The sequence below is a fragment of the Excalfactoria chinensis genome, chromosome 4, assembly GCF_039878825.1.
Source record: "Excalfactoria chinensis isolate bCotChi1 chromosome 4, bCotChi1.hap2, whole genome shotgun sequence".
Classification (NCBI taxonomy): Eukaryota; Metazoa; Chordata; class Aves; order Galliformes; family Phasianidae; genus Excalfactoria; species Excalfactoria chinensis.
The window spans coordinates 10,498,307-10,524,614 of NC_092828.1; the positions used below are offsets into that span (position 1 = coordinate 10,498,307).

The window sequence follows — 26,308 nt, forward strand, 5'->3', positions numbered from 1 at the left end:
CGCTTAATATACTATTTTAGTGAAGTCAACCCGCAAAGAACACTTGCCAGCTGCTAGAGCTCACCTCTACCCTTTTTAAGATTTCCAATTTGCTTCAGGAAAGCCTTGAATGTACATCTCCATTATTCAAGCTCAGAAGAAATCCCTTCGCCCTGAAGGTTATCATCATGCCACTCAAGACTATTCTATGTACTACAATCTGAAAAGAAAAATGCATTTCTTAAGTTCCTCTTATATATTTTGAATGATGAGGCATTGCAAAAGTGAATACTTCAGTGACAACTGGTTTGATAATGAGAACTTCCTTTGTTTCATACAGTACCAAAAATATTTATTATGAGCACTTAGGTAATACTTTTTTTTTTTTCAAGTGGACTAAACATTCTCAGCAGCAGTTAAGAAATTTCACACCATAAGGATAACAATGAAACCACCAAACTAAAAATGCACTCTAAAATATAAATTATATGTCATTATTTTACACATGGTTAACTTTGATAAACGTGATAACTTCTCCAGGTAAAGATACATATTTAACCACAATCCTAGTAAACAGGTATGCCTATAGAGCTATATTCCACAGCAATACATGTAATTAATCTAACAATATGTGATTATAATCCTGTTATTTCTGATATGAAAGTGTAAAAGAAAATTTAAATCTTTCAAGGGAAGGTCATAGTTTTTAATATATTATTGTGTTCAGTTCTTCAGCAAGAATTAGTGTGCATTATGCTTTCTACTTTCCTACTCCTATCTCCCTGAGTGTTAACTCTCTTCTAAGATTAGTCCAGAAACTTGTATTATCAAACTGCTCAACCAGCAGATGGGGATGGCACACCAAGCTGCTTCTTTCCTTAAGAACTCTCTACCCAGACACCAGAAATCTGTTAGTAAGGACTGCACTGACTTTTTAATACTTCTTCCATGGGGAAATGTAGCATCTCACTAAGCAAAGCCAAAAGCAATGATGATAACATCCCCGCTGCATCTAAAAGCACTAGAACTGTGGTTACTGTCATCTACTACTGAGACCTCTGAGGACAGAATTTATAATCAGCAACCCTTTTCCTGCTACAAAAATGTTCTATACGGGCTAGAAAGTAGGAGTGAAGCAGACACACACATCACCCTAAAGGTATTGTGAAAAGACAAATTTGGTCAGCTACTGTTTTTATCACTCTGAGTAATTTTTCTATCACATTACTCCCACTTACTTTACTCCTTGTTCGCTAGATGAACATCAACCATTCTGTTTCCATGGAGTTACTCCGTATTGGTTGGCTGATTTTCCTCCTTGACTATAAATCTAACTTAAGCCATAAACTGATTCCAGAACAACAGAAGTGGAACACAGGTACCTATTGACCCCTCCTCTCCCAGTGAGACTCTTAGAATCCATATCCAACAGACATAACCTTCACCTTGCAGGAATCAGTGGACATGGAAGGACAACTGCAGTGGTCAGTTCAGCACTCCTACCTTCTGAATCCTCCCCTGGAGACCTCTACTCCTTTCTGTTAGCAATATACCTGAAAATTACATATATGATTTAAACATTCAAGGTAAAAAGAACGTCTAGGGCTCACAGTCATTTGATGCATTGAGAGCTCTTTCTATATGGGAGAATAGGGAAATTGAGTTAATTAAAAAATTGAATTCATTAAAAATTAAATATCTTTATTTTCCTTGCTTTCCTTTTTGTCTCTAGTAGCACTACTAAATATTTTAAATAGTTTCTGCTGGGCAGAACAAATGGATTCAAAGCCCTACTAATAAGTCCCCCAAGTACAAATTACTCTTTGACAGCACGAAAAGCAGCAAACGGGCAATTTAAAATTTATAGCATCCTTAGTATTATGTACAGTCTTCATGAAAACACACAAAAAAATAAAAAGCAGTTACTTAACTGTGGACCAATTGCCACACACAGTAAAGGCAGTTCCACAAACGATTAGATTCTGTTTAGCTCCAGCAGTCTGCTGTAGTTTCTGGGTCTTTTCTGACGCAGGCAAAGGGGAATTTCACCAGAAATCCAAAACCTGTTTCATTTAGGAAACATTTATGTGCAGTAACTGGGTGACTGATGACTTCATAGGAAAATTCCAAACCTACTTTAAACTTAGGAAAACAGCTGGAAAGAGATTTCTACTTCCTGCACAAACTATATACTACCAACGAGAGAGAGAAAGAAACACAGAGCCCTAAACATTACATATTCTACCAGAGTTCTATGTATGTATAAAATCCTACACACTGTTTTATACATATAACAGTACAACATTTTGCTTTAGCTATAAGGAAATGCACTCAAAATCAAATTATTGGTATGGAGATGATGGATTGCAGCAGTAGCTTTAGGAAGCAGAGATCCTTCAGTTGCTGGAAGGTGATTGAGTCAGTGTAATCTCCAGGGAGGATTCTTCCTCCCCCTCCAGGGGATGCCAGCAGTCTCTGGCTGCCAATATACTATCAGGAAGAATAGTGAGTGAATAGCAGAAAAACAGTTAAAAATACCTGTTCAAACCTTAATTCTCATCCATCCCCAAAGATTCACAAACCGCATGCAGGATACCAGTTTTCACCATGTTGGAGTTTGCCAGCACACAAGAACAGGCACTACCATCTCCTCTAAGGCTGGCACTGTGCTTTTATAGCACTCCCCTGCCCTGAGTTTGCTGATGTGCTGCTTCTTCCTTCTGACATTAAGACTGATGGGGCAGCCAGAATAGGATAAGGATAAACTGCTTCTTCCAGCATAAGAGCACTGAAAATTTCTCATACGTGTTGTCCAGTTTTCTACTCCAATCTTCTAGATGTTAGAAAAGACAGATTAATGACAAATACAGGGATATCAACCTTATCCCCACCTCAGAGCACAAAAGAAAAAGTAATAAGAAAACCGTTCATGGAGTTACCTGTGAAAGGGGCCAAGTGAACAATCATGTTAACATTTAGTTTTAATTGGGAACATTCCCAAGTTCATCTGGCCTGACCTGCTGCACAAAACCAGCCAGAGTACTTCATTCAAGAACAGCCATACAAGAACACACTAACTCCTGTCTGACCAATGCCTGTCTTACTGGAATCCATCCAGTCTTGACTTGAAGAATCTATCACTGACTTTGGTTGGCTCGTTTCAGCACATAATTATACTTCCAATTAAAAATGTGCGCCCAATTTCTAATTTGAATTTGTCTTGCTTCATTTCCTAGCCAAGGCTTCTTTTCATGCATTTTTCCATTAGAGTATAGAGCTCTTCAGTACTCAGTATCGCCTCTTTGAGAATTCAATGAATTTCTTTGAATGAAATATGTCTGTGAATACAGTAATGCATGCATGCAAGCACACAGAATATCACATCATTATTACTACAAAAACTTTAACATGAGTATCTAGCAGTTGAAGTACATGCAGAATAACAGGGTTGGTCCCTTCCTTTTAGGAAAACTAATAACTAAAGATAATTATTTCAAAGATAAAGTACTGGTCTTGATTTTGGTCACTCAGATTCAGAGGCCATCTCTTCTCCATAATAAATTCAGTGCTTAGCTCCAGCCTTGGAACAGAAGTAAAGCCTGGCCTGCTTCACTTGCCTGGTTATGGAATCTGATAGGATCACAGCTTGAAGTGATTACAGCTCTACCACTGAATGACAGAACAGATTTCCACTTTGTGGCAGACAAGTTCATTTCTTTATATACTAGCACATCTTGAAGCCCTGTCCTAAACTGCTGACATTGGTAGTAAACGCCAATTTAAAAGCACTTCTTGGCACTTAGATCATGCTTTGTCCCTGATTATGAGGAACAGTGCAAAATCCCAAGGGAAGGGCAATCAGTCCTTGCTTACAAAGCACTTCACATTCACAAGCAAACTGCTCGTGCAACTGTACACACCTACATGCACACAGTTGAACTGCCATACAAGCTAGCAACTTCATAATTATATAAGCCTTAATGTGGGGTTTAGCAGGCATGCAGTGTTTATTTCTATATTGTATATTAACAATCTGCAAAGAAAAACTGTTAAATAGCCCCTTAGGAATTCCTCCTACTTATCTTTTCTCAACAGTTTTCACCTCCATCTTCCCCTCCTCACACCTCAAATACACAGGGATGGTGGAATCACACTTGTTTGTTCATTTTTTCCCATTTCCTGACAGGTCTGATACAAAGCTCTGACCCTGCACTGAAATCTTAGCAAGAAAATCGTTGAGTTTTTTTTTCCCCCCACTCATTTATTTTTGTTTTATTTGCTTTTGCCCTGATTTTTGTGTTAAAAAGCAGTGTTTAAATACTGAAAAACAAAACAAAAGAAAAAAGAAAAACCACCTGTCTTAAAAATATATGAAATCATGTTTGAAAATGCATGGAAGACTTAGGAGAAATCACCCCCCAAATCACCAGGACTCCTTAGAAATGTTGATTTCTTTCTTTTAATATTGCTCCTTACATGCTGAAATACAGTGAAGAAGGGTTTGGGATGGAGAGAGGTCTCTTCTCAGATAAGGGACTATGAGAGCTGTCTTTCTCTAAGGAAGACAGAAGCAGCAGAGGCACAGATGGAAAGAAAAGGACCACCAGACACCACTGTACAAATCAGAGACAGACAGCTGTACAGAAAGGAAGATGACAACCTATTACAAGCACAAACTGCAGTGGAATAAACTGCGATCCAGATGATGAAGCTGTTTCTAGCTGTAAAAACCAAGGAATAATAAGATTCTGGGGGTAACGTGTAAGGCTCTGAGGAGCAGACTGGTTTTAAATGATGCAAATTCATGCCTAGGCATATAGCATTAATTGAAACACCAACGGAAAGTGTTGGCTGCTACATGGAACGAGTGTGGGAAGCTGCTGCAGACATGCAAAGATAACGCACATGAATAAACCGAAAAAAGTCAAAGCCTCTAAATTCTGCTTAGCTTCAACTTGCTTTATATCAAACACATAACTCAAAAGAAAAAAAAAGGCCAGATGACAAATGTACAGAAAACACATGGCCAAGGATCTTCTCAAAAGCTTCCTCACTCTTTGTGAGGGTTTTCCCAGGGAAGTTGCTGGAGTAAAGGAGAAGGTCAAGAATGCTTTTTACTTGAGAACCCTCTTCGCTTAAAAGAATTTAGCTGCTTTATTTTTGACACCTTCAGTGTACAAATTCACAGCCATAAAATAATTTAATGCCAGGTAATATTTAGTACTGCTAGTTTTCCTTTCTTGTTTTGTCTTCCCCCAGAGGAAAAAACAAAAAAAAAAAAAAGAAAAAATGCAAATTTCTACTTACTAATAGGCTTGAAGTCAATAATGTTGATAGCCACATCATGAGACCAAACTAAGAAAACTTATAAGAGTGCTGAACGGCACAGAAGGAAGTTTGGGATAATACATTTTACTTTTATTTTTTGTGAAGAACTCATATACTGTATTCTTAGGCAAAAAACAAGCATTGGCAATTGTGAAATAGTAGAAGATTGAAAGCAGTCAGATAAAAGAAAGTACTATTTAAACAAGCATGGAAAAAACACAAAAGATGAAGTAACTGTCTTTCTATATAAATGCTAAATTTCCAAGAAATGAACAGACTGCTTAAACATCAAGGTGAAAAAATACGGGAAGAAAAAAAAGTAGCTATCAAAGGCGCTATCCATCAGGAAAAGCTTAAGGTTAGTTCAGGTAAATACATTAAATATATGAAGTAGCATACCAACACTGTGGACTCGAACTTCTGTCCCACTAAAGGCTGAAGTGCAGTATTTATTATTTAGAGTATCACCAACAGGCTGCCCAGGGTGGGAGCCGTGACTGTGATTCATTTTGGGAACTCCAGGGTTGAAAGATCAGGAAACACACCAGCAACAGGAGATTCCAATGACCCCATGCAGATTAGTTAAATTGTTGCACTGGGGCAAAACCTCAAGACTAAAATTCTCAATGTTTCATGAGCAGTTGACCAGGAATCTTCAAGGAAAAGCAACTCTTCAGTGTCTCAGCGGGGCTGTCAGTGAGTCACTAAGTAATAGCGGTAACTGCCAACATAGATGCAACATCTGTGCATAAGCAGAGAAGCCAAAATATCTACAGTGGGAATGGATTCAACCAGACTTGTGCCCAAAAATGAGAAATCTCAGTTAAAAAAAAAAAAAAACAAAAAAAAAAAAAAACAAACAAACAAACAAAAAAAAAAAAAAACTAAAGGAAACAAAAGTACAGTAAAACATCTGAAATGCCTTTTTAAAGATACTGAAGATCACAAGAACATGACTATCTGAAGTAGACCAAAGAAAGGCCAAAAAAGGGCATGGTTAAAGAAAATAGTGACTTAAAAAAAGAAAACATTAACAAGATGAATTTCTATCCAGCTAAAGGTAATAGGGGGGAAAAAAAAATCCTTCAACAGATAAAACTATAATGAAATAAGTCAAAACACAACTTAGAAAAACAACTTGAAATAGTTTACACTGTAATAATAAATCTTTCGATAGCCTATGAAAGGTTGTGGGGCCTGCCACAGAAATCTGTGGAGTGAGTGGAAGAGCAAGGTGAATAAAGACCATCCAGAGATGAGGTCACAGCAATAAAGCCAAGCTCATGCTTTGCATCTTCATTCACTCCGGAGCAGCTTTGAAAGGTTCCCACGTCAGAGCTCTTCCTTGCTGTGGCTGCACTAAGATATGCCTCATATTAAAGTGTCAGCAAAAGACATAAAGCACAAATCAACACCAGTCATCTGCCCAAAACAGATGGTATTCATCCAAATGTTCTAAAGGAACTCAAGGATTAAATCACTAAGCCATTAATTGCAAAGAGTGTCTTCTCATTTAAAATAACATTTGTATTAGAGAAATTGATGCTTCAAATACAGATTTCAATTTCTAAAGGTCTCCAAGACCAATTTAGGGAAGTGCATGGCAGTAAAGTTTGATGTCAGCACCAGGAAAATTAGTAAAAACTAATCCAATTCAGTAATTTAACACACACAAAAATAAAATGTACTGAGCAACAGACTATGTGAATTTCAATACAGAATGCATGACTCATTAACTTCCTAGGTTTATTTCACAGAATACATGAATACACAAAAAGGAAAATTCAACCAAATACCCTAACCTAAAAATGTTACCAGAAAGGTTTAGGAAGACAGTCCACAAAACATGCTCAGGTAACTAAGCAGCTAGATAAGAGGACAAGTCTTCATTTGGAAGAGTAACTACTGTAAAAATGGGAAACATACATTTTGATTCATACTTGCTACTGAGAAATGTGATTGAGGAAGTCCAACAAGGAATATGGCCAATGATATTAGATTATTCATAACTAGTGAAAATGAAACAGCCAGTGACACTACACTATTCAAAGCAAGTGGAAAGAAAAGGTCAAATGAAATAAATATAAAGGGATGCTCATAGGAAACAAACTACAAAATGTTGGGTTCTGTACAAAGAACTACAGTGCAACAGTACAAATAAAAAAAACTACAACACATTATACTGTGAAAGGGATCAGGCACTAGCACAGGTTGTCCAGAGAGGTTATGGACTCACCATCCTTTCAGATATCGAAAGATGGATATGGTCCAATTTTAGGCAGGGCACTTGGACTAGACGGCCATGAAAGGTTCCTTGTAATCTCAATCATTGTGTGATAATGTGAAAATTACTTGACTACACACTTATTCTCTATTCTTCTTCAGAATCATTTGGCTACCAGCAGAGAGAAAATACTGAGCTGGGTAGTCCTTTGTTGTGACCTCCTATGATCATTCTTGTTTTCTATGGGATAATAGACAGTAAACTATTACAATTGAAATACTGTAAAATGTATAATCTCAGCTGGAAGTGAATCACCTTAACGCAGAATATTCACTTTAATATTTTTCAAGCTTTCCAGGATTAAGAAAAACTGTGCACAGTACACCGTTCTTTGTGCATGGAAGAGCAGACTGTAGAGCAAATCACAAATTAAAGCATAAAACCTTAAGTTCACTTTATTACACCTCACCTGATTAAAGCCATTAAATTTGCATCATCCTTATTATCAGTTATGCAATTATTATCACTGTAAGCTTAGCCTCTTAAATTCAGTTCCCATATTGCAGAAGACTTCGAGGAAGCGATTCTCCTATTTAAGAGAATTTCCACAGGATTTCAATGTAGTTTATGTTATTTGAAGGATCTATTTTACTCCTTATCTTCTTCTTAAAGAAGTTGCTCAGAGCTGGCACATACAGACCCAGCAGCTCCTTATCCCAAAGATTACAGGAAATGATGAACACACGTTTGAAAAGGACTCCAGTATTGCTCTGTATTTCATAATGCTGATTCTCCCCTTCCCTCACTTCTCATCTGAGAGGAGGAACAAAAGTGATAAAAAATGGTATAAAGTGCTGCTTGCAACACCGGAGGCCCGGGGTTCGAATCCCCCTGTGGCGCAAGTGGTACAAGTGCTGCTCTGCTACACAGAAAGGCTTGAATCCTGGGAGTTGGACTCAATCTCTAAGGTCCCTTCCAACTCGCACGATACTGTGATACTGTGAAATGGAAAATCTGAAAGAAAATTTTGTACATTCAACATGATTTCAAAGGCATTTACAGTAGAGGTTTTCAAAATTATATCCTTCAAATGAGAGTTCATTTTGATTTATCTTTCCCTTCTATCCATTTACTTTAAAGCAGAATAAAACTTGAGGATTTTTTCACGTTAGAAAATTAAGACATGAACAGTTTTCCAGCATTGACGCTACTCAAATTGATCATTATGGTGTACTGAAAACATAACATTTTCTGCTCAGGGAACTGCCATGCATACAGACCATCCAGCATCATTTGGTAACATCTCTATTCCAACCCAAAAATGCACATTTACTAAATTAGTGCTCTTGAATCACATGAGCCATTTTTTCTGCCTCCTTTCTTCAAATAGCAAAGGCACAGAATTCTTGAGGGAGATTCATTCACTCTGCATTTTCATTCAAGGAACATTTATTGATAACCTTTCAATTTGAAATATCTGGTTTTCTTTTAATTATTTTTTTATTTATCTTTTGAGAGAACAATCTCACTTGAAGAGACAGAACACGTGGATAAGAATCAAACAAAAGAATAATATCTTTGCCTCTGATCTCAGAATAAAATCCTGAGGTTTCACTTTTTAGTAGGCACTATAAATGCAGACAGAACTGAGCTGTAGATGCTCCCTGTTAGTCAATCTCCATCACCCTTGCTTGACTTGTGTATTCCTTATGCCTCCTTGTTGCACAGAGCTGATGACACTTTCCTACTTAGAATCACAGAACAACTTGAGTGGGAAGGGACCCATAAGGATCAAGTCCTGCTCCTACTTCATATGATCTTAAAAGGATTGACTAATAAGGCTTCGGTTTCAGAATGTAATACTGACAAACCAGACTGGAAGATAAAACCCAGCATCTTGCTTATGGCCAAGGGTTTTAGCTGACCACATGCAAGGAAGAGAGCATATTTCACAGCTCCACTTCACCTTTCTTTTTTTAACTACTAAAAGCCACACAAATCTGCCAGGCTATGGAGCAAAGAGGAAGAAAAGTAATTTTGGTCAAAACAGATAAAATGGGGGATTAACAGAAAGAAAAAAAGCAGAAATGGCCATATATTCCCAGCAGACCACTGGTTACAGCAGTCACCTAGACCTGGGCACAGCAGTTGTCAAGTTCTACTGTAAACTTAACTGTTAGATTACAGAGCTTGTTACGCCATTCTGACAAGCTAAGTGTCTCTCACAGCAGGCCATTCACACCAGCTTTCAAATGCTACTTGTGACTCATTTTGATTTTTCTATGTGCTTTTGAATGTACGGATAGGAGGCCTGGACAGGTAATTCAGCATCACACAGCACTTCTGTTGTGGTACAGCCAGGAAGCAAGTTAGTGCTTTTCTTCCTGCTCTGATCCTCTGAGCCTTATTACAGTCACAATTTTATACCACTTGCCAACACATTTTGTACATTGCATCCCATATTTCATCTTCCCAGACAATATTCCATTATGCTTAACTCAGTTTTAATGTGCCAACTTAAAGCTTTTCTGATGGTCCTGTCCTCATAACTGTCAATTACTTTTTTTGTCTCCTATAACCATAATCAGCCATAATTTCTATTTACTGCCGAGCAGTTGGTTAAAATGAACATTTGAAGCAAGGCTGATACTGACCTGTCCTAAACTCCAGACAGTTATGATTTCTCACTCAATGCTAATTAAATTTAAAATGTCACTTACTGCCACTGCACAGTGCTGTCTGGTGTTTTGTTGTTGCTGTTTTTCCAAATAGAGTGAATATCAGCAAGTTTCAGTTTAAAAGCCTGTAAACTTTAAGTATATGACACAGAAAAGTCACTTAAAAGGAATGCATCAGTTAAAAAACACCCAGTCTAATTAAAAAAAAAAAAAAAAAAAAAAAAAAAAAAAAAAAAGCTTAAGTTGAATTCCAGCAAAGATGTGGAAAATCAAAGGTGAAATCAAGCAAAATAGTTCCTTTCCTCAATGCTTCCTGTTCCAGTGCATAAAAAGAACAGCTGTCGTTCTTTCCAGATCCCAGGAACACTCGCGGTTTTGCATCTGAAGCACAAGCCATGCTGAATGGAAATCCTCCCTGTTTATCAACTTTACATTAAATTTCAAAGATGACAATTTTGGATAACTTCCATTTCAATTACTCAGCTGGAAGAGCTTTAAGGAATTCATGGTAACAAAGTATTAAACAACCATCCTCTGAAAACCATACTGGTTATTTGTAATTGTTATTTATGGAAATACTGGATTAATTCATTTAGCATGCAAACTGACCAAGTTAAGGCAGCTTTACATCAAAAGGAGTAAAGATGGTGGCTTTACTGAGCTTTACTGCATGGTCTAATTTCAACAAATGCTAAGCCTGGGTAAGCCCTGTGCTGATGATAAAACATGAGAGCACCAGATTCCATTCTGTGCAGTGTCATCAAATAGCTGGAGGCAATCTTACACTTACATTTTAATATTAATATATTAAAGCAGAAGCAGAATTGATTCATTTGTTTATTTTCAATGTTGAGCTAAGCCAGGTGCTGCAAGTAAACTGTAGCAGATTAAAAAAAATACTGTCTTTACACAACCAGCAGTCTCACTGTCCAGGCAAAACTGAGTTAAGCCTGGCTGGGGAAAAAGAGCTCAGTTCTGCATTGGGATTCTTGCCAACTGCTATCATACATAGAGGCAAATCAGGGCCAAGAATCTACTTGGAAATCACTTTGCCTCCAGTGTGCTTCCTCGAAATCTTCTGCTCATTAAACTAAGTGACAAAACGAATGGTAAGGAATAAGTCCAAACAAAGATGCTTGCTTGTGACCAAGCAAAGAACAGGTCAGAAAGCTGAGAATGAATGTACAAGGAGGCTTGCTTCTAACACATAATCTCCCTACTCTAATGCCTAAGCACAATCATCATCAGATTTGTGGATAAATGCCCAAGGCTTTTCAAGCAACATTTTTATTCCAAATTACCTACTTGTACATAATTGACATCCCTTTTCCACCAGCCTCCCACCCCATACAAGACTGCCCAGTTTCTGCCTAAATGAACATACTTTGTGATAAAAAAAAAAAAAAAAAACACTGTGCAAACCATCAAAATGAAAAAACAAACAAACAAAAAAGCCTGGCAGTTGTACTCAAGGTTAACCCCTTTTCAGTCACAGCTTCCTTTGCAGGATGAATACTCCAGTAAGCAAAGAAATTCCTCCTCTGAGGCTACAAACTGGAGTGAAATATGAATGGGAATGGGCAATTACTATTTCCATAATAAACAGCAAGGTGTTTCATAAATGTTTGTTCTAAAAAAACCCACAAATTCTTTGAGAAGCAATTGAGATCTACTGCTAGTTATTGGACCTAACCTGTAACCTGTTCAAATATTAAAGTTCTGCTATCCTTGAAGAACTAGCACTGCTTACAGCAACACAGCCAATTTACTATCCCTCCCCCAAGCACCACATACATTTATTCCCTAAAGCATGGTTATATTTAAGGAGAGAATGTGGAAGGCCTTTAAGGCGTGCATATCCTTAAAAGTGACAGCATCCACTCAAGTTCCCCTGCAGGGACTACTTCCTCCTGGCAAAAAAATCCTTCTTGACTAGCAGACAGGGAAAACTACTTCACAGGGAGTAAGGCAGCAACACACAGTACTTTGTGTGAATTTCACAGAGAAGGTGCAAAGGGAAATTAAATATTGACTATGCAGTTCTCCACTTAGCAAAATGAAAAATGGAAGAATCCCCATCTGGTCTAGGTTCTGCCTTATTGTCATCCAAACACCTGCTCTGAGGTGCAAAATACACTGAAATTCACTTGGCTTCACCACCTGCAAAGCATAAAAGTCCATTCCCAATTTCCAGTCTGAATATATAGATTCAAAACTGGACAGTCATAAAAGATAAAAGCTTTGACCCTTCATCCTTTAATTCCAATCCTAACAGAACATTATTACAAAAAAAAAAAAAAAGTTTCAGGGAACAACATTCAACAATGCAATTTGATTCGATTTTCTTTCCTGTCCTTAGTCCTGAATATTCTTTTCACTAAGCTTCGTTTTTTAAGCTTGCAATATAAGCTGAGGTAAATCCATTTGCTTCTCACAGATTTTGGGGAGGCTGCTGCACATCCCCATTTTCAGGGCTAATGCTGAAATTCATCCAATTTCCTTTGCCTTCTTTCCAGATCAACTTGTACCCACCACACAGTCTACAGAGGTATCTACCTTTGATCAGAAGATACCAAGACACAAGAAATCCACCAAACAAATGCTGTGTCTCTTGTAATTTATTCTCAGTTCATAAACACTTATTAAAACAGTCTACAGCTTTTACTCTGGTGTATGCAGATGACCCCTGAAACCTCATGAATCAAGTTTATACATGCATAAATATAGAACTCAAAGTTACGTCTCAATTGTCCAAAATTTTATAAATCCAACAGCAATGGAAACAGTTGCATGAAGTCCCCCTCCCTGAGCATGTTGGCACTACCCACATCCAAGGATTACTATGTGAATTCTTGTAATTGAAAACAATGTTTTGCAAGCTTCAATATTCTAATTTACAAGATCTCTCCTCTACTTCAAGGACTACAAAAAAGCATGGTATTTTTCCAGCAAAATCTATCTTCCTAAGTTTTGTGATCACAATAATGTTTACCTGTGATAGACAAATCTTCAAATGGAAAAAAAAAAAAAAAATACTTAAACCTGTCACTGAGTCTGATTAATGCTTTATTTAGAACAGACAAGGTCAACAGATCATAGAATATACTGCCTAATTACCTAGGAGTTGCTCCATAGCAAACTACAGCACTATGATTAGAAACAATAGGTTTGTGTTGGTTAGTAGATTACAGCAGTTGCAGCCAAATGATGTCATACATAATATACCAACAAACTAAATTAAAACCTATCAAGAATTCACACCGCATAACTAAAGTGAAAACAAGAAGTCAATGCGGGCATCCCCACATACCTAGAGGTTGACTGCAGTGAGAACCAATGTTATCTCTTGCAAAAGAGAAGGAAATGACATAGGTGTAAAAGCAGTTTTTAAAGCATTGAATTTCCATTTTTACACTTAGGTATTCTTCTCACTTATTTTCCTTGTCAGATATAAAATTCTAAACTATTCACCCAGGTAAGCCTATTTACATGGAGACGGTAACAAAAGACCTCCAGAGGGCAGATTGTCCCACTTCTACAAACAGGATAAAATAACTGTTCAGTTCTACATCACTTCACAGAAGTGAGAACTCGCCAACCTGGAGCAAGTCCAGTGGAGAGTCACTGACACAGCAAATGAGCTGGAGCACACAGCATGCAAAGAAATCCCAGTAGAAGTGGGCTTTGGTTAGGTTGGGAAGAGAGGCTAATTGAGATTTCAGTCCCCCAACACCTGAAGGGAGGTTTGTAAATAAGGCAGGATCAGAGCTCACAGCAAAGGGACAACAGGCATACTCAGGCAGAAGACAGGAAATTACTGTTGACGTAACCATTCACAAAGAGAGCAACAGGGCACAGAGTTTGCCTGGTAAACCTGTGAGATCTCCCAGGACACACTCAGAAGTGGACATCACAAGGCACTGAGTGACCCAATGGACTGCTACACTGAGCACTGCTTCTAGTAGCAGGGTGTATGAGGTGACCAAATCATTGTGATACAGAAAAAACATCCCAGTAAAGCATTAGTGGAAGTAATCACTGCAAATTATCTCCTATTCTCAGCCCTACTAAATGTAGTCAAGAAGAAGGCCAATAATAATGATTATAACAATATAAATGTATATTCTATCCCCAACATGAAATCAACAAGTATCTACAGAAAACCTTAAGCATTTGGAAGTACCAGAACCAAGACTCCAGTTAACACAGGAATCAAGAGAAAAATACTAATTCCTACTTACTTAAAGTACTTTACCAACATTAATGTGCTTTTTGACAAGTCCAGTTATCACCATAAAGTTTCTGGAAACTGAACTTTAGATTCCATGTATCAGATGTATCAACACACATTAAGAGATGTTGTACTAGAAGTATATATAAGCCTGTAATTGTGACCCATTCAGATACTACTGTGATAAGAACAAAGGAACCATCCGTGCAACATGTTTTTTATGATCTTTAAATAATTAACTTTCCCTCTTTAATTTTATTTAAATTTGCTTCTTGGATGCTTTCCATCCTGGAAGGCTGACAACTCCATAAATTCACAGGCCACATGGAAAGCCAAGGCACGAGATTTTTCACCCTGAGCTCCTATACTTTAAACATAAACACCACCCTCCCACACTGCAGAGCATTTTTACTGTTACGTCCTTTCCATTAACACAGAGCAAAACAGACAGTAGAGCTTGTGGTCTGAAATAAGATGCCAATCGCACCAACGTGCCAAAATAGCATCAGAAGTTTAAGTATTGTGCACATCACACCTATAAAGCTCCACCATATATATATTTGGCTTCCAATTTTAATGAAGGTAAAAAGTAAAACTTTTGTACATGCCAAGCTAAAGAAAAAGCAAGTTAAAACTCCAGAAATGTAAGAGACCAGTATTTAGTACAGACACTGCCGCAGGGTAGAGCAGACAAAGAGAAATCTCAAAATCAAGACAACGTGCCCCAGAACAGCACAACTCTTTTTTTAATCACATTTTTCCTTATGCACTGCATCCCAAAGAGACATTACAAAATTAAGGAGTGGACAGCATATGGTAAGAATTAAGATAAAACAGTGATAAGTCTCAAAATTCTTGGATGAGAGTAAAATTTAAAATCATTTTCTCCCCCATGTGTTAACATTTTATGTCAAAGTGTTCAGAACAGGCATGATCCTATGGACAGATCAGCATTACAGAAGACTATCTGAAGCCTAAAAAAGCACGAGCGTGCTTCCTCCTCCTGCCAGAAAGGAAAGCTTGAAAGACTGGATATCAAAACATTCAAATATGGAGATTCTTTTAAGACTGACTGAGCTGTTAGCTCTTCTGATATTAAGAAAGCACACTTTATTACATGTCTGCTTTACTTGTTCCCCTGGCTTTTGCCCAGAGATGGCTGTATTTCACTGATAACGCAATGTAGCTCTATCAAGGGGCATAATTTAATCTCCATGCACCATCCTGAAGAAAAATTATATCCATTTGGCACAGAAAGTGAATTCTAGAATTGAGAAAAATAATAATAAACTAGCACTGACAGGTGCTTTTCAACAAATAAGCGATAACTGGGGCTTTCTCCCCCCTTAGACTGAAATCACAGTATCAGATACTGTGATAGAAAATTCAAGATCAAATGTACTCAGAGGTCATGGAAAAATCTGCAATCTGCCAAGGTAACAAGAGCCAATAAAGGCAGCCATGAGAAGCACAACTTTGGAACAGCTTCATAAGACAGCAGTAGAGCCTACACTTTAGGCAGAAATGTAAAAAACTCTGGTAGACACTTCACACCTCATCCTAAAAGCTCCTTCTTCAAGTTTGGTAGAATTCAAGCATGGGAGAGACAGAAGCCCAGCCTCATCAAAGAGGAAGGGCAATAACAATAAAAAGCAATATGAGGCATAAGAAGTCACTACCCTCCTCTATATGCTACAAGAGGAAGTGAAGTCAAAGTGGAGAGAGAGAGAGACAACTAAAGTAAAAGGAGCCAAACCAAAACACTACATGAAAGAAAAGAGATGGATCAGTTTCAACTGATTGATGGAATTAATAGTCATCCCATCAATGAGGGGTGGCAGGGATAGGAGGGAAAAACTCATACATATAACAGAAAAATCAAAAAGAATCAAGACTAATGTTTCATTTTTGCATGCTACCCACACCTTCCAACTGACTGCTCAGCACACAGAATCCTTACATTTTAATATATACCCTAAATGGATTTTTTTTTTATTTCTCAATCCCTACCAAATTAAAGCACAGAACGCTGCCTAACATTACTAAGTTCCTAACAAATAAGTGGGAAACATTGCCTCTGTTACTCTCACATTGAAAATTATATCCCATACTGCAGGGATAATGAGAGTATAAAACATTAAAATTCATTTTTCTATACCAGTCTGCATAATTAACTATGCAGCTGCTCATTCATTTGGCCCCAATAACCAAATTACTTAGCAATCAGTAAACAGGGGATACACTAGAACACACAGCACATACTAGAGAAGTGAAGCTGCTCACATGTCACATACCACATCAGTGACATGAGGTGCCCAACAGTAAAGAGAAGTAACTGTGGTTTGGAAAGCAGCATTTTTCAAAATAGCAGCTGAGGAAAAAAAAGAACATCTTGATGCCTATGCAGTTATTGGATGACTTGATGTAAGAGCATGGATAAGAGTTTTTGGCTGGGTCTCATTGTATGAGAGTGTGGCCTCTTGTCTTTTCCAGGCTCAATCCAAGAACTCTGAGACTAGACATGAGATGTCCCTACACTTTACAGTCCTTCATATTATTTATCTTAATGCAACATTACAGCTCTGACTGCAGTCCTACTGTGCCTGTACAAACAGTTCTCTAAGTTACTTTATTCCAAATGAACAAATCAGGCAAAGATGAAGAGGAGGAAAGGACAGGAACAGTGTCTCTTCAAACAAGGTAACAAATTAGGTGCAAGGTGGACCCCACGGCACTCAATCAGTGATGCTCTGTCATATCTGTTTTACCATACACTCACCTTAGCCACAACTTTGTGCTTTTCAAGTTTCTAAAAACATACCCCACTCAGGGTTTTATATCTCATTTATCACCATAAAACTGCAGCAAGCAATGAAGCCTGCTGCCTTCATAGTGGTTTCTTACTTATTTCATTTTGCAGAGTGGCAGAGTAAGCACTGCTTAGTGTGTGGATATAGTATATATCCACACACACACGCATCATTCCAGCTGCCCCTAGGTTATGGGCTCCACACCTCCCTGCAATGCTGGCCTGCTGACAGCAGGAGTTAATGGATGACAATGCAGCAAAGTAATCCTGATTAGCTAAAAAAAAAAAAAAACAAAAAAAAAACAATAAAAACAAATGATGGCTCAACTGTTTCACACAAATTTCATACAGAGGAACTGTGCCACCAAAAGCTCTAAGACAGGTTGTCATATGGAGGTGGATCATGGGCAGCACCAATGCAAGCTTCTCTGCTTATTCTGAGAATGTGTGGAGGGAAGATGAGAACACCACCAAGAAAATAGCTAACCCCACAGATGGCATTGATTCTTTACTCCTCATCTTAAACTTGCCTGCTGAAGCTAGCAAGAAAGCTAATTCTTTTTCTAATGGAAGCTTGTTCAGTAAGATACCACAAGAGATCCGAGCAGAAGCCAGTGAAATGCCTTTTCTGAACTAACTGCCACCACTGACCTGGATGGGCCTGGGGTAAGAAAAATTACTTACTCTACTACAATCAGTCCCAGCTGTATGGAATTCATGTAAAAAAAGAACCCACATGCAGTGATATGAGACAATTCCCACACCAAAAAGTCTTAAGACAGCAGTTCCAGTTAATGTAAGCAGAAATCCTATGACTGAGCTTCATATTACTCAAACAATGGGACATGATTTGTACACCATTTTAAATACATGATTATTCTTTCTGAATAAACTGATTCACTATGAGATAAACCTCACACTTTTTAACTCCTTTTCCGACAGTTGAGGAGATAAGTAAAAAAATTAAAAATAAAATCAGCATTCCCACTCTCCAAGATTAAATTTAACCTGTTCAGTTCAATAGTTATGCTGCATCTAGCTCCAAAGGCCTTTATCTGCTTTAATGGATTTTAATCCATATTTGTGTATTCAAAAACTAGTTTAGAAACATACAAACATTTGAAAATCACTCCAAGATGAAGGCTTGAAAGTGGAATTACAACACAACACTGCCATCTGATTTACCCCCAGTTCAGACCTTCATATATACCAGCCATACACAAAAGATGCCACTATAGCAACACAGGATATAAAAGGGCTTCCTTAAATCCAGGATCCACCTCATTCTAAAGGGCCAACTCAACATCAGCTCTTTCATACTCATTCACAATATCTGCATCCAAAGTCAAAGTTCTTTTCTATTTGTTTTTACAAATAGCCAAAAGCAGCAGTTAAAACATAACAACAGGATTAGCACAGCGCTGAGGTACCAACAAGGTTAATTGCCAGTGTGTTAGCCCTTTGTCACAGGAAAGAATATAGTGAGCCATCAGAATATACACTGAAGTGGTATACTGCAATGTCTGTACTGTCAACAATACAGCTGCCTCTTACAGACATCAATAATCATCTCTTCAATATCTGGCATGTTCAAAGGTTGTCAAGATATGTTCCTTTCACTTTGTCTGTTATTTATTTTTCTTGCCTGACAACTGTAGTAAAATATTGTTCATAGACTGAAAACTACTACATTCTGTTTCTAACTCTGATTTTACAGCCTATTTTAAATGCCCAAAATAAATTTAAAATAGAAACACTCCTGCACAATTCAACTCATAATGACACACTGTAGAGTATTAGCAAGACAGAAATTGGAGCAAAGATAATTAAATTCCTAGTAATGTTATCAGGTGAATATGGTAATATGATCAAAGACAGCATAAAAATCTGTTGTTCAATAATGAGATTAGAATTCTAATTGTAGGACTGCTTTTTGAACTGCATTTCCCAAGACCTTTTTGCAGTGGAACAGGTGTAAACAAGAATATAATAGGAGGACAAAAGAGCTGCAGAATAATTGAGGGCAGTCTATTTTGACTGCAGAATCCGCATTACTCAGGATGATGCATTAGCCAGAGTAAGCACAGCTAGACATTAGATCCCAAGCTGAGTTTGCTGGGCTAATAATTAGAAAGCCATTTCTTCCTTGTTGTTTTTACTTGGTAAGAAAGCAAATTTGATATGGAAATCACAGACTTGATAACTTGATCCCTTGAGGCCATTTCTACAAAGTCACTTTTCAAAGCTGAACCACAATGTAAGACCATCTGGAAGCGCAAGTTGCTGCAGAACAGTCACTCACTCAGTAAACAGCACTTCACATCAAAAAAGAAGCTGAGCGGGGCACCACATCTTATATTGTTGATTTTTTTTTTTTCCCCTCTTTCGCTTTTCAAATTCATTTCAGGAAACAGGTGAATTTAATTTCACTTACGAATCCCAAAAGCAAGGAAACAAATACCTCTAGTCATTCTGACTGAGCCACACAGAGTCCAGAAGTTTTACTTTCTGGAGTGGTATTTTGTTCATTGCATATACCTCAAAAATACTGTCCTGCTCTTTGCAGTCTGAATTTTAACCTTAGTATAGGCTTTTGCCTTTGTGTAAACTCCCAGAGCACCATTGTGCATTGATCACTCATGACAGTCAGTGGGACTGAACCTGGATCTTGTCCAGAATACGTTGCTTTTGTGGGTGCAGATAGATGCAACTGTGCCACCTGTGAAGGATTTTTCTGACTCCCTGTGCTTTGTCAAGTGCCACACTGTTACTGAGGCTCACATATTTGCTTGTACTCCCAGCTGCTAGCCTAGACCCTCACAACCTCCCCTGCCAGCACTGCTACTTTCCTCCATCTTCAAACTGCCTTTGAGTAAGGAGTACCACTACTCACAACATGGTCAAAATACCCCAACATTCCTGACAACTGACCTAAGTAGGATTCAGGAAGCAGTGCTGAGAAAAAGTAACACTGTAGTTAACATCAAATAATGCAGTTTGTTTTCCTATGGTGAAACAATAACAACATGGGGATACCACTGGGAACAATGGCAATTATGCAGCAAGTCTCATTAGCACTGCCATAGCATTATGCTTGATAATATGCAATCAAAACTTTATTAGCAGTCATCAGCAGCATCTATTATTTGTTGTCTAGGTCAAGTTAAGAAGAAAAGGCTGCATTCATATCAGAAACAGGATGCAGAGCCAGTCTGAAAATGAGGTTGGAAGTCAATTCCATGGCCACACTGTGCTGAATCACTGGACAACCCATAGAAATCACTTATCTCAGTAGCCCCATTTATAAAATGAAATAATATATACTTATTTCTAATTAATTTCACGATGATTAATTAACTTGCATCCACAATATTAGTTTCTTAGTGTCTACCAAATTAATGTTAAAATACTTGATTATAAGACTGAAGAACATGAATATAAAGTTGCAAGCATGCAATATATGCACAGAGTCACCTGAGGCTGTAAAATATCTGCACTCATATTCATGCACCAACAGGTCATTAAAGCATATGGAAGCACATGCCCAAGTATCTATTCTACTAAATGCTCTTTTTGACATAGGTCTTCCATGGGCTAAGTGTGTTCTTAATCAAGAAGCAACCTATGTAATCTGTTTACTTCCCCACTTTGAGTCAAATAGCTATGCAATTTAATCCTACATTAACAGTTACTTAATAAGCAAATTAGAAAAGTATCAGAAATTGCTGACTACAGAAACACACACTGGTGTTTTCTAACCACACATTTCCACCAAGATTTATGCATTCACCTCATCAACATAACCAGAAATAACTTCCACTAGTAAGAAGCTGTTAAGACTTGTATTAACCAGCACCATTTTTACAACTCATTAGCTAACAATAAGATTCCAAGATAATATTTAGGCATCCAAATCCTGAAAGCTGACCCACGTGGGCCAATACAAGTCACCTGTATACATCAACAAAGCTCTGCAGAAGCTCAGAAAATTGTCACTCAGCTCCATTTCCAAAAACCTCTCTTTTTTCTATGAAGGTCTCCACATCTCCACTGGAAAGTACCTCAGGCTGGTTTTATCTTTTTCCTCTACCATTTGCATTACTCTGGAAAGTCTGCCTGCAGCAACACAGTAAGTGAGAACAAATAACCATCTCTGGACCACCAAGTTACTCTTCCCTTCTCACTCCCCGTTCCAGTGAAAGCACAGGAAAAAGCAATTGAGTGATGGAGGAAAGAGAGGTGAAGTAGATACATGTTTTAGAGGAAGAAAGGTGTGTGACTGATATATGCCAAGCTGTGATAATTTAGTGACTGGCAAGATAAAAGTAGCAGATAAACAATGTTAAAAAATTAACCTGGTGGGGAATGATTGGGTTATAAAACAAGTTTATTTCCACATAGAGAATATTAACTGCCTGCTATGATGTAGCTGTGAAAGACAGGAAGAAGAAAAACACTGGACAGAATCAGGAAATAATAGGACAGAGTCCACTCCCACAGGGGCACAGAAACTCCACCAAGATTAATGGCTTATATCCACTGGCAAAAAGAAAAAAAAAAAACCTAACATTTTTCACACCCCTTTTACTGTATATTTGTTCTGATGCAAATGAGAGAAAAATCAGGAGAGAAGCAAACCAAAAAGCATAAAAATAAACACATGCTTTGTTCCTTCTGGGCAGGATGCCAGCATGAGTAAAACACCATGGCTTTCCCAGCAAACATGGAGCTCTACCAATTCACAGCCAAACCTGTAATACAGGAAAGAAAAACACAAAGCTTCCCCAACTTCACATTCAGCTTAATTCAATATTTATTTCATTTTCTACATATAATGAGCTACATCTCAACAGAGACAGGCACTATTTGATTGTTTTGCACCAGTTAGCCTTGTCTGCGCTTTTCTAAATACACAAACTTCCTAACTCACAACTCAACAAATCTGAGTTCAGCTTTCACACCCCAAAGGGCAGAGGAAGAGTAGGAGGTGAACACAGAACATACCTAGGGATGGATCAGCTACCACCTCTTGCCCAAGTGCAAATCTTAGCTGTTTGTTTCCTTTCAGCTTTCCCATCCTAGTTTCATAAACAACCAAAACATCTGGGTAAATCCATTCCCCATAAGAAAAAAAGCCATGATTTTTTCATATTGCAATCTAGCATCAATTTTATTTAAATGCAGTTCACATCAGTTCTTCTCCACACCAGCTGTCAGCAAGGTCTGAGCAACCTTGTTTAAAGCTGTTATGTTCTCAAAAGAAAGCAACATTATCTGAAGCCTGTTTTATGTTTATTTTGAAAGAGTAGAGAGTTTATTTTGAAGAGCCAAGCTGGGTAAGCTTAAAAGACTTCCATGATAAATTGTACTGAAGCATGGATAGCAAAACTTGAAACATACTGCATATGCTGCATAGGCTGGAGGCATTTAACAAGAAAGCAATATATGCTTACACAGTTCTGATGAAATCTGAATTTCCATTTTGTTGTCTTATTTGCACAAGATGTTGAATAAAAATTAAAGCAGAAACAAAAATGCAATTTACTTCCCAGCTTGGCAGATTAAAGGACAATATCAAAGAACCACCAGTAACCCTGTGAACCCTAAAATCCTGAGCAAATACTAAGTGCTGTCAAGATATTACAACGATCTGCTGCTGCCATGAGAAATTTCACAAGATTAAAACACTTCCTCAAAAAAAGTAACAAGACTGTATGCACCATATTCAGACCATAGATTTTCCTCTCACCTACACAGATACAAGGTTAGGCCCCCATACAAGCTTCTGAGAAAGTTGGAAGCTTACAGATACTAAAGTTACAGTGTATTACAACTCCCATTTGTTTCTAGACCTGAAACTTACAGGCTACACAATTCTCAAGTTGTCTGCTATCATTTGTAACAACTATTTAGATATCCAGGCAGAATAATTCAATATCTCTAGAGCTATAGATAACCCAGCAAAATTACCACTGCAATCACTGAATCAACTTTGTAGTTATTGATAACAGGGACATAGTTTCAATTTTCAAGTCTACATAATGGGTATGGGAAAATCTGGTAGAATTTACATAGATACACAGAAAATTACACAGAACACACAAAGCTTATCTAACTAAAGAAAATGAGCACCTGCAAAAATTTTAGGTGTTTGGTTTAAGAGCTGTCATTCAATTTGTAAGCACTTAAATAACTTTGAATAGGTTCATGCTTGCCGTGCCATACTCGTTCAGATGCACACAACTCTGCAAAGTAGGTATCTGTTAGCCATTTACCTTGAAAAAACATGTCAACATGCATAACCAGAGAGTAATTACAGTAATTCATCTCCTGTTGGCAAACTTAAAGGAGGTATGTTTATGGAAAAAACAAGACCATAGAGTGCAAAAGTACTGATCCTCATCTATGATGTTGAACTATTTTAAAATCCTTACCCTAGCCTTATTTTTGTGCTGATGGATGTTTGATAACACAATTTGCACACACACAAGATATTAATATTCTAACTTCCAAATGTTAAGAAAGTAACAATCGATTTAGAAATCTTAATTGAATTACTGTATGTTTCCAGTTGTCATAACATATAACACTGGTGCTGGTTAGATTCCATTTCACCCAGACAATCATGACTCATTCCAAATCAGGGTTATTTATCAACCACAATGCAACACTCAAGAACTGCAAAAACTCCCAAGAGACATCACAACACAACAAGGGATCGAAAGTCTTCAAGTTACTTTGATGTAAAATTTCTACAAAAAAAAGGAAATTAATTGCCTCTTATAAAGTGGCACTAGGAAGGTGCTTCACACACTCCACCACTGTTTGTTTCTCTACTGCAAATTCATTTCAAAGTCTTTTGCACTGAACTGCAGGTCATTTAAGGAAGAAAAAGAATACGCACTGCTGAGACTCTGGGTCACACTGCTATAATAACACCAATCAGTAGTTAGATTAATCCAGCAGCAACTCATTACAAGAAGGGAGAGATCAACTCAGAAAAGAGAAAATTTTACAAGAAAAGCTTAAAATTTACCTCCACAAAGAGCTCTCCAACACTTTTCCCATGTCAGTATGATAGTACTTGGTAAGGATCAGGATCACCTAAAAAGACAATGAAAAAAACACTTATAAATATACACTGACAAACAAAACAGAGGTTAAAAAAAAAAAAAAATGGGCAGCATTACTCTGGTGAATATAAAGGTAAGGTCTGGAAAAATCTGAATTGCATTTCAGGTTTTTTGTGTTTCATTTCCTTTTTTACTTTTGGACTGTCTGGATGGGGTTTTTCCCCCCTCTTTCTGAGAAGAGGAATTTCAGCACTAGAAGCTTTTTGCAAACCTGGTGACTTTCACTAAGCAGTGGACTTGCAGTGGTTACATAAATCCCTCTACCACACAACAGCCCCCAAGCAATCTGAATGACTTTCTCAGTAGAAAGAATCAAACTGGTTGCAACTGTCATTGACATCTATAGACACATTTATTTATTAGTTCAAAGTGTTAAACAACGACAGTTTATCTTGATTATCTAGACAAATTAAGACAGAAAATGAGTTTGAGTCTTCTCGACAAGATCAGAAGCTTCACTTGTGACGTTCTTTTGCTCTGAAGAACACACTCTGCACTCCAAATTATTCATCTGAATTACTAGTGGCCATCTAAATACATATTAACAAATTTAATCCACAAAACATACTCCACCAACAAGAAAAGTCGGTAGGAAACACATTCCATTCATTCAACATCTGACAAGTTCACTGGTCAAGCAGCATCAAGTGTTAGTCCAAGACTGATGTATCAAGTTGACTGCTATGTTTTATATTTAGATCACTTAAAACAGATTTCCCTCACTTGCCACCAGTTCTTATTAGTGCTTCTTATCCCCAAGTTACCATAGCAACCCCACTGAGGTAGAAGTGGAAGAACCTGTGGTTCTCCGCACAGCTGGTACACTTCTTCAATGCAGGGTCAACATCAGTCTCCAGCAGCTCAGAACATGCTGTTACTTAGATGCCACTTCCTCAATTCCTGACGACCAGGTGAAATCTCTAGCAAACAGCCAGTTTAGGCATTCATTCGATTATCCAGATAATTAATTTGCTAATGCTACATTTATGCAACAGTACGGAGATCCAAGCTCTGAACACTGGAAATTATAAGACAGCAGAATTCCCAACTACAGGTGCTATATACATGGCATCTTGAAAATAACATTTTGCAAAACTGAGCTATTAGTCACACTCAGCACGATTGTAGCCTAAAAAATTCATAACATGCATTGCTAGAAGTACATTTTATAAGTAAAAGCAGAATCTCATTAATTCATGAACAATATTAATATCTCATATTCTCAAAGGAAATGCATCTACCAGACACTTTTTTTCTTTGGAATTTGATGAGAAGGCACTGTAAAAATATAGTCTCGGTTTAAAATAGAACTAGACAAAAAAAAAAAAAAAAAAAAAAAAATCTTCTCAATAGGTTACTACAAGGCTTACAAAGCCAAAAGAAACATTTCCCAACTGAGAGGGAGTATCTACTGATGAGATTTCTGGCTACAACCCAACCATACTCCACCAGGTCAGCTATTTACTGTCAGCATCCTAACTACAGCATTTTGCTGGTGCTTGTAATTCAGGAGAAAAAGAAAGAAACTTCACTACTGGGAACATCAGTTGGCTCTAATTAGTAAGGAAAAAGTTTGAGATCTTGACTTTTAGAACAACTGAAATTCTTACGCCATAAAAATTCACCTAGGAGATTAAGACATGTAAGAATGTGTATGAGCTACACAAGATTAAAAAAGAAAGAACAAAATGAGATATCTGAAAAGATAAAGGCCAGCTATCTTCAAGATTTTAAAACACTAGCCTTAGGACCATATGCATCTTTCCAGGCTAAATAGAATGGTATTAATTAATAAGGACAAGTGTCCTGCATTTTTATCACAACAACCCCAGGCAACCCTACAGGCTTGGGGAGGTGTGGCTGGAAAGCTCCCAGATGGAAAAGGACCTTGGTGTGCTGATGGACAGTCAGCTGAATACGAGCCAG

At 37.6% G+C, this 26,308-nt stretch overlaps 1 protein-coding gene across 2 annotated transcripts in view; it reads right to left on the minus strand.

Moving 5' to 3' along the window:
• SORCS2 (sortilin related VPS10 domain containing receptor 2) overlaps window positions 1-26,308 on the minus strand; it is a 533,288-nt gene that overhangs the window by 321,263 nt on the left and 185,717 nt on the right. For both annotated transcript variants that reach the window (XM_072334228.1, XM_072334229.1), the window contains exon 2: window positions 24,286-24,353. In XM_072334228.1, coding sequence (XP_072190329.1) covers window positions 24,286-24,353 — 68 coding nt within the window. The remainder of the gene's footprint in view (window positions 1-24,285; window positions 24,354-26,308) is intronic.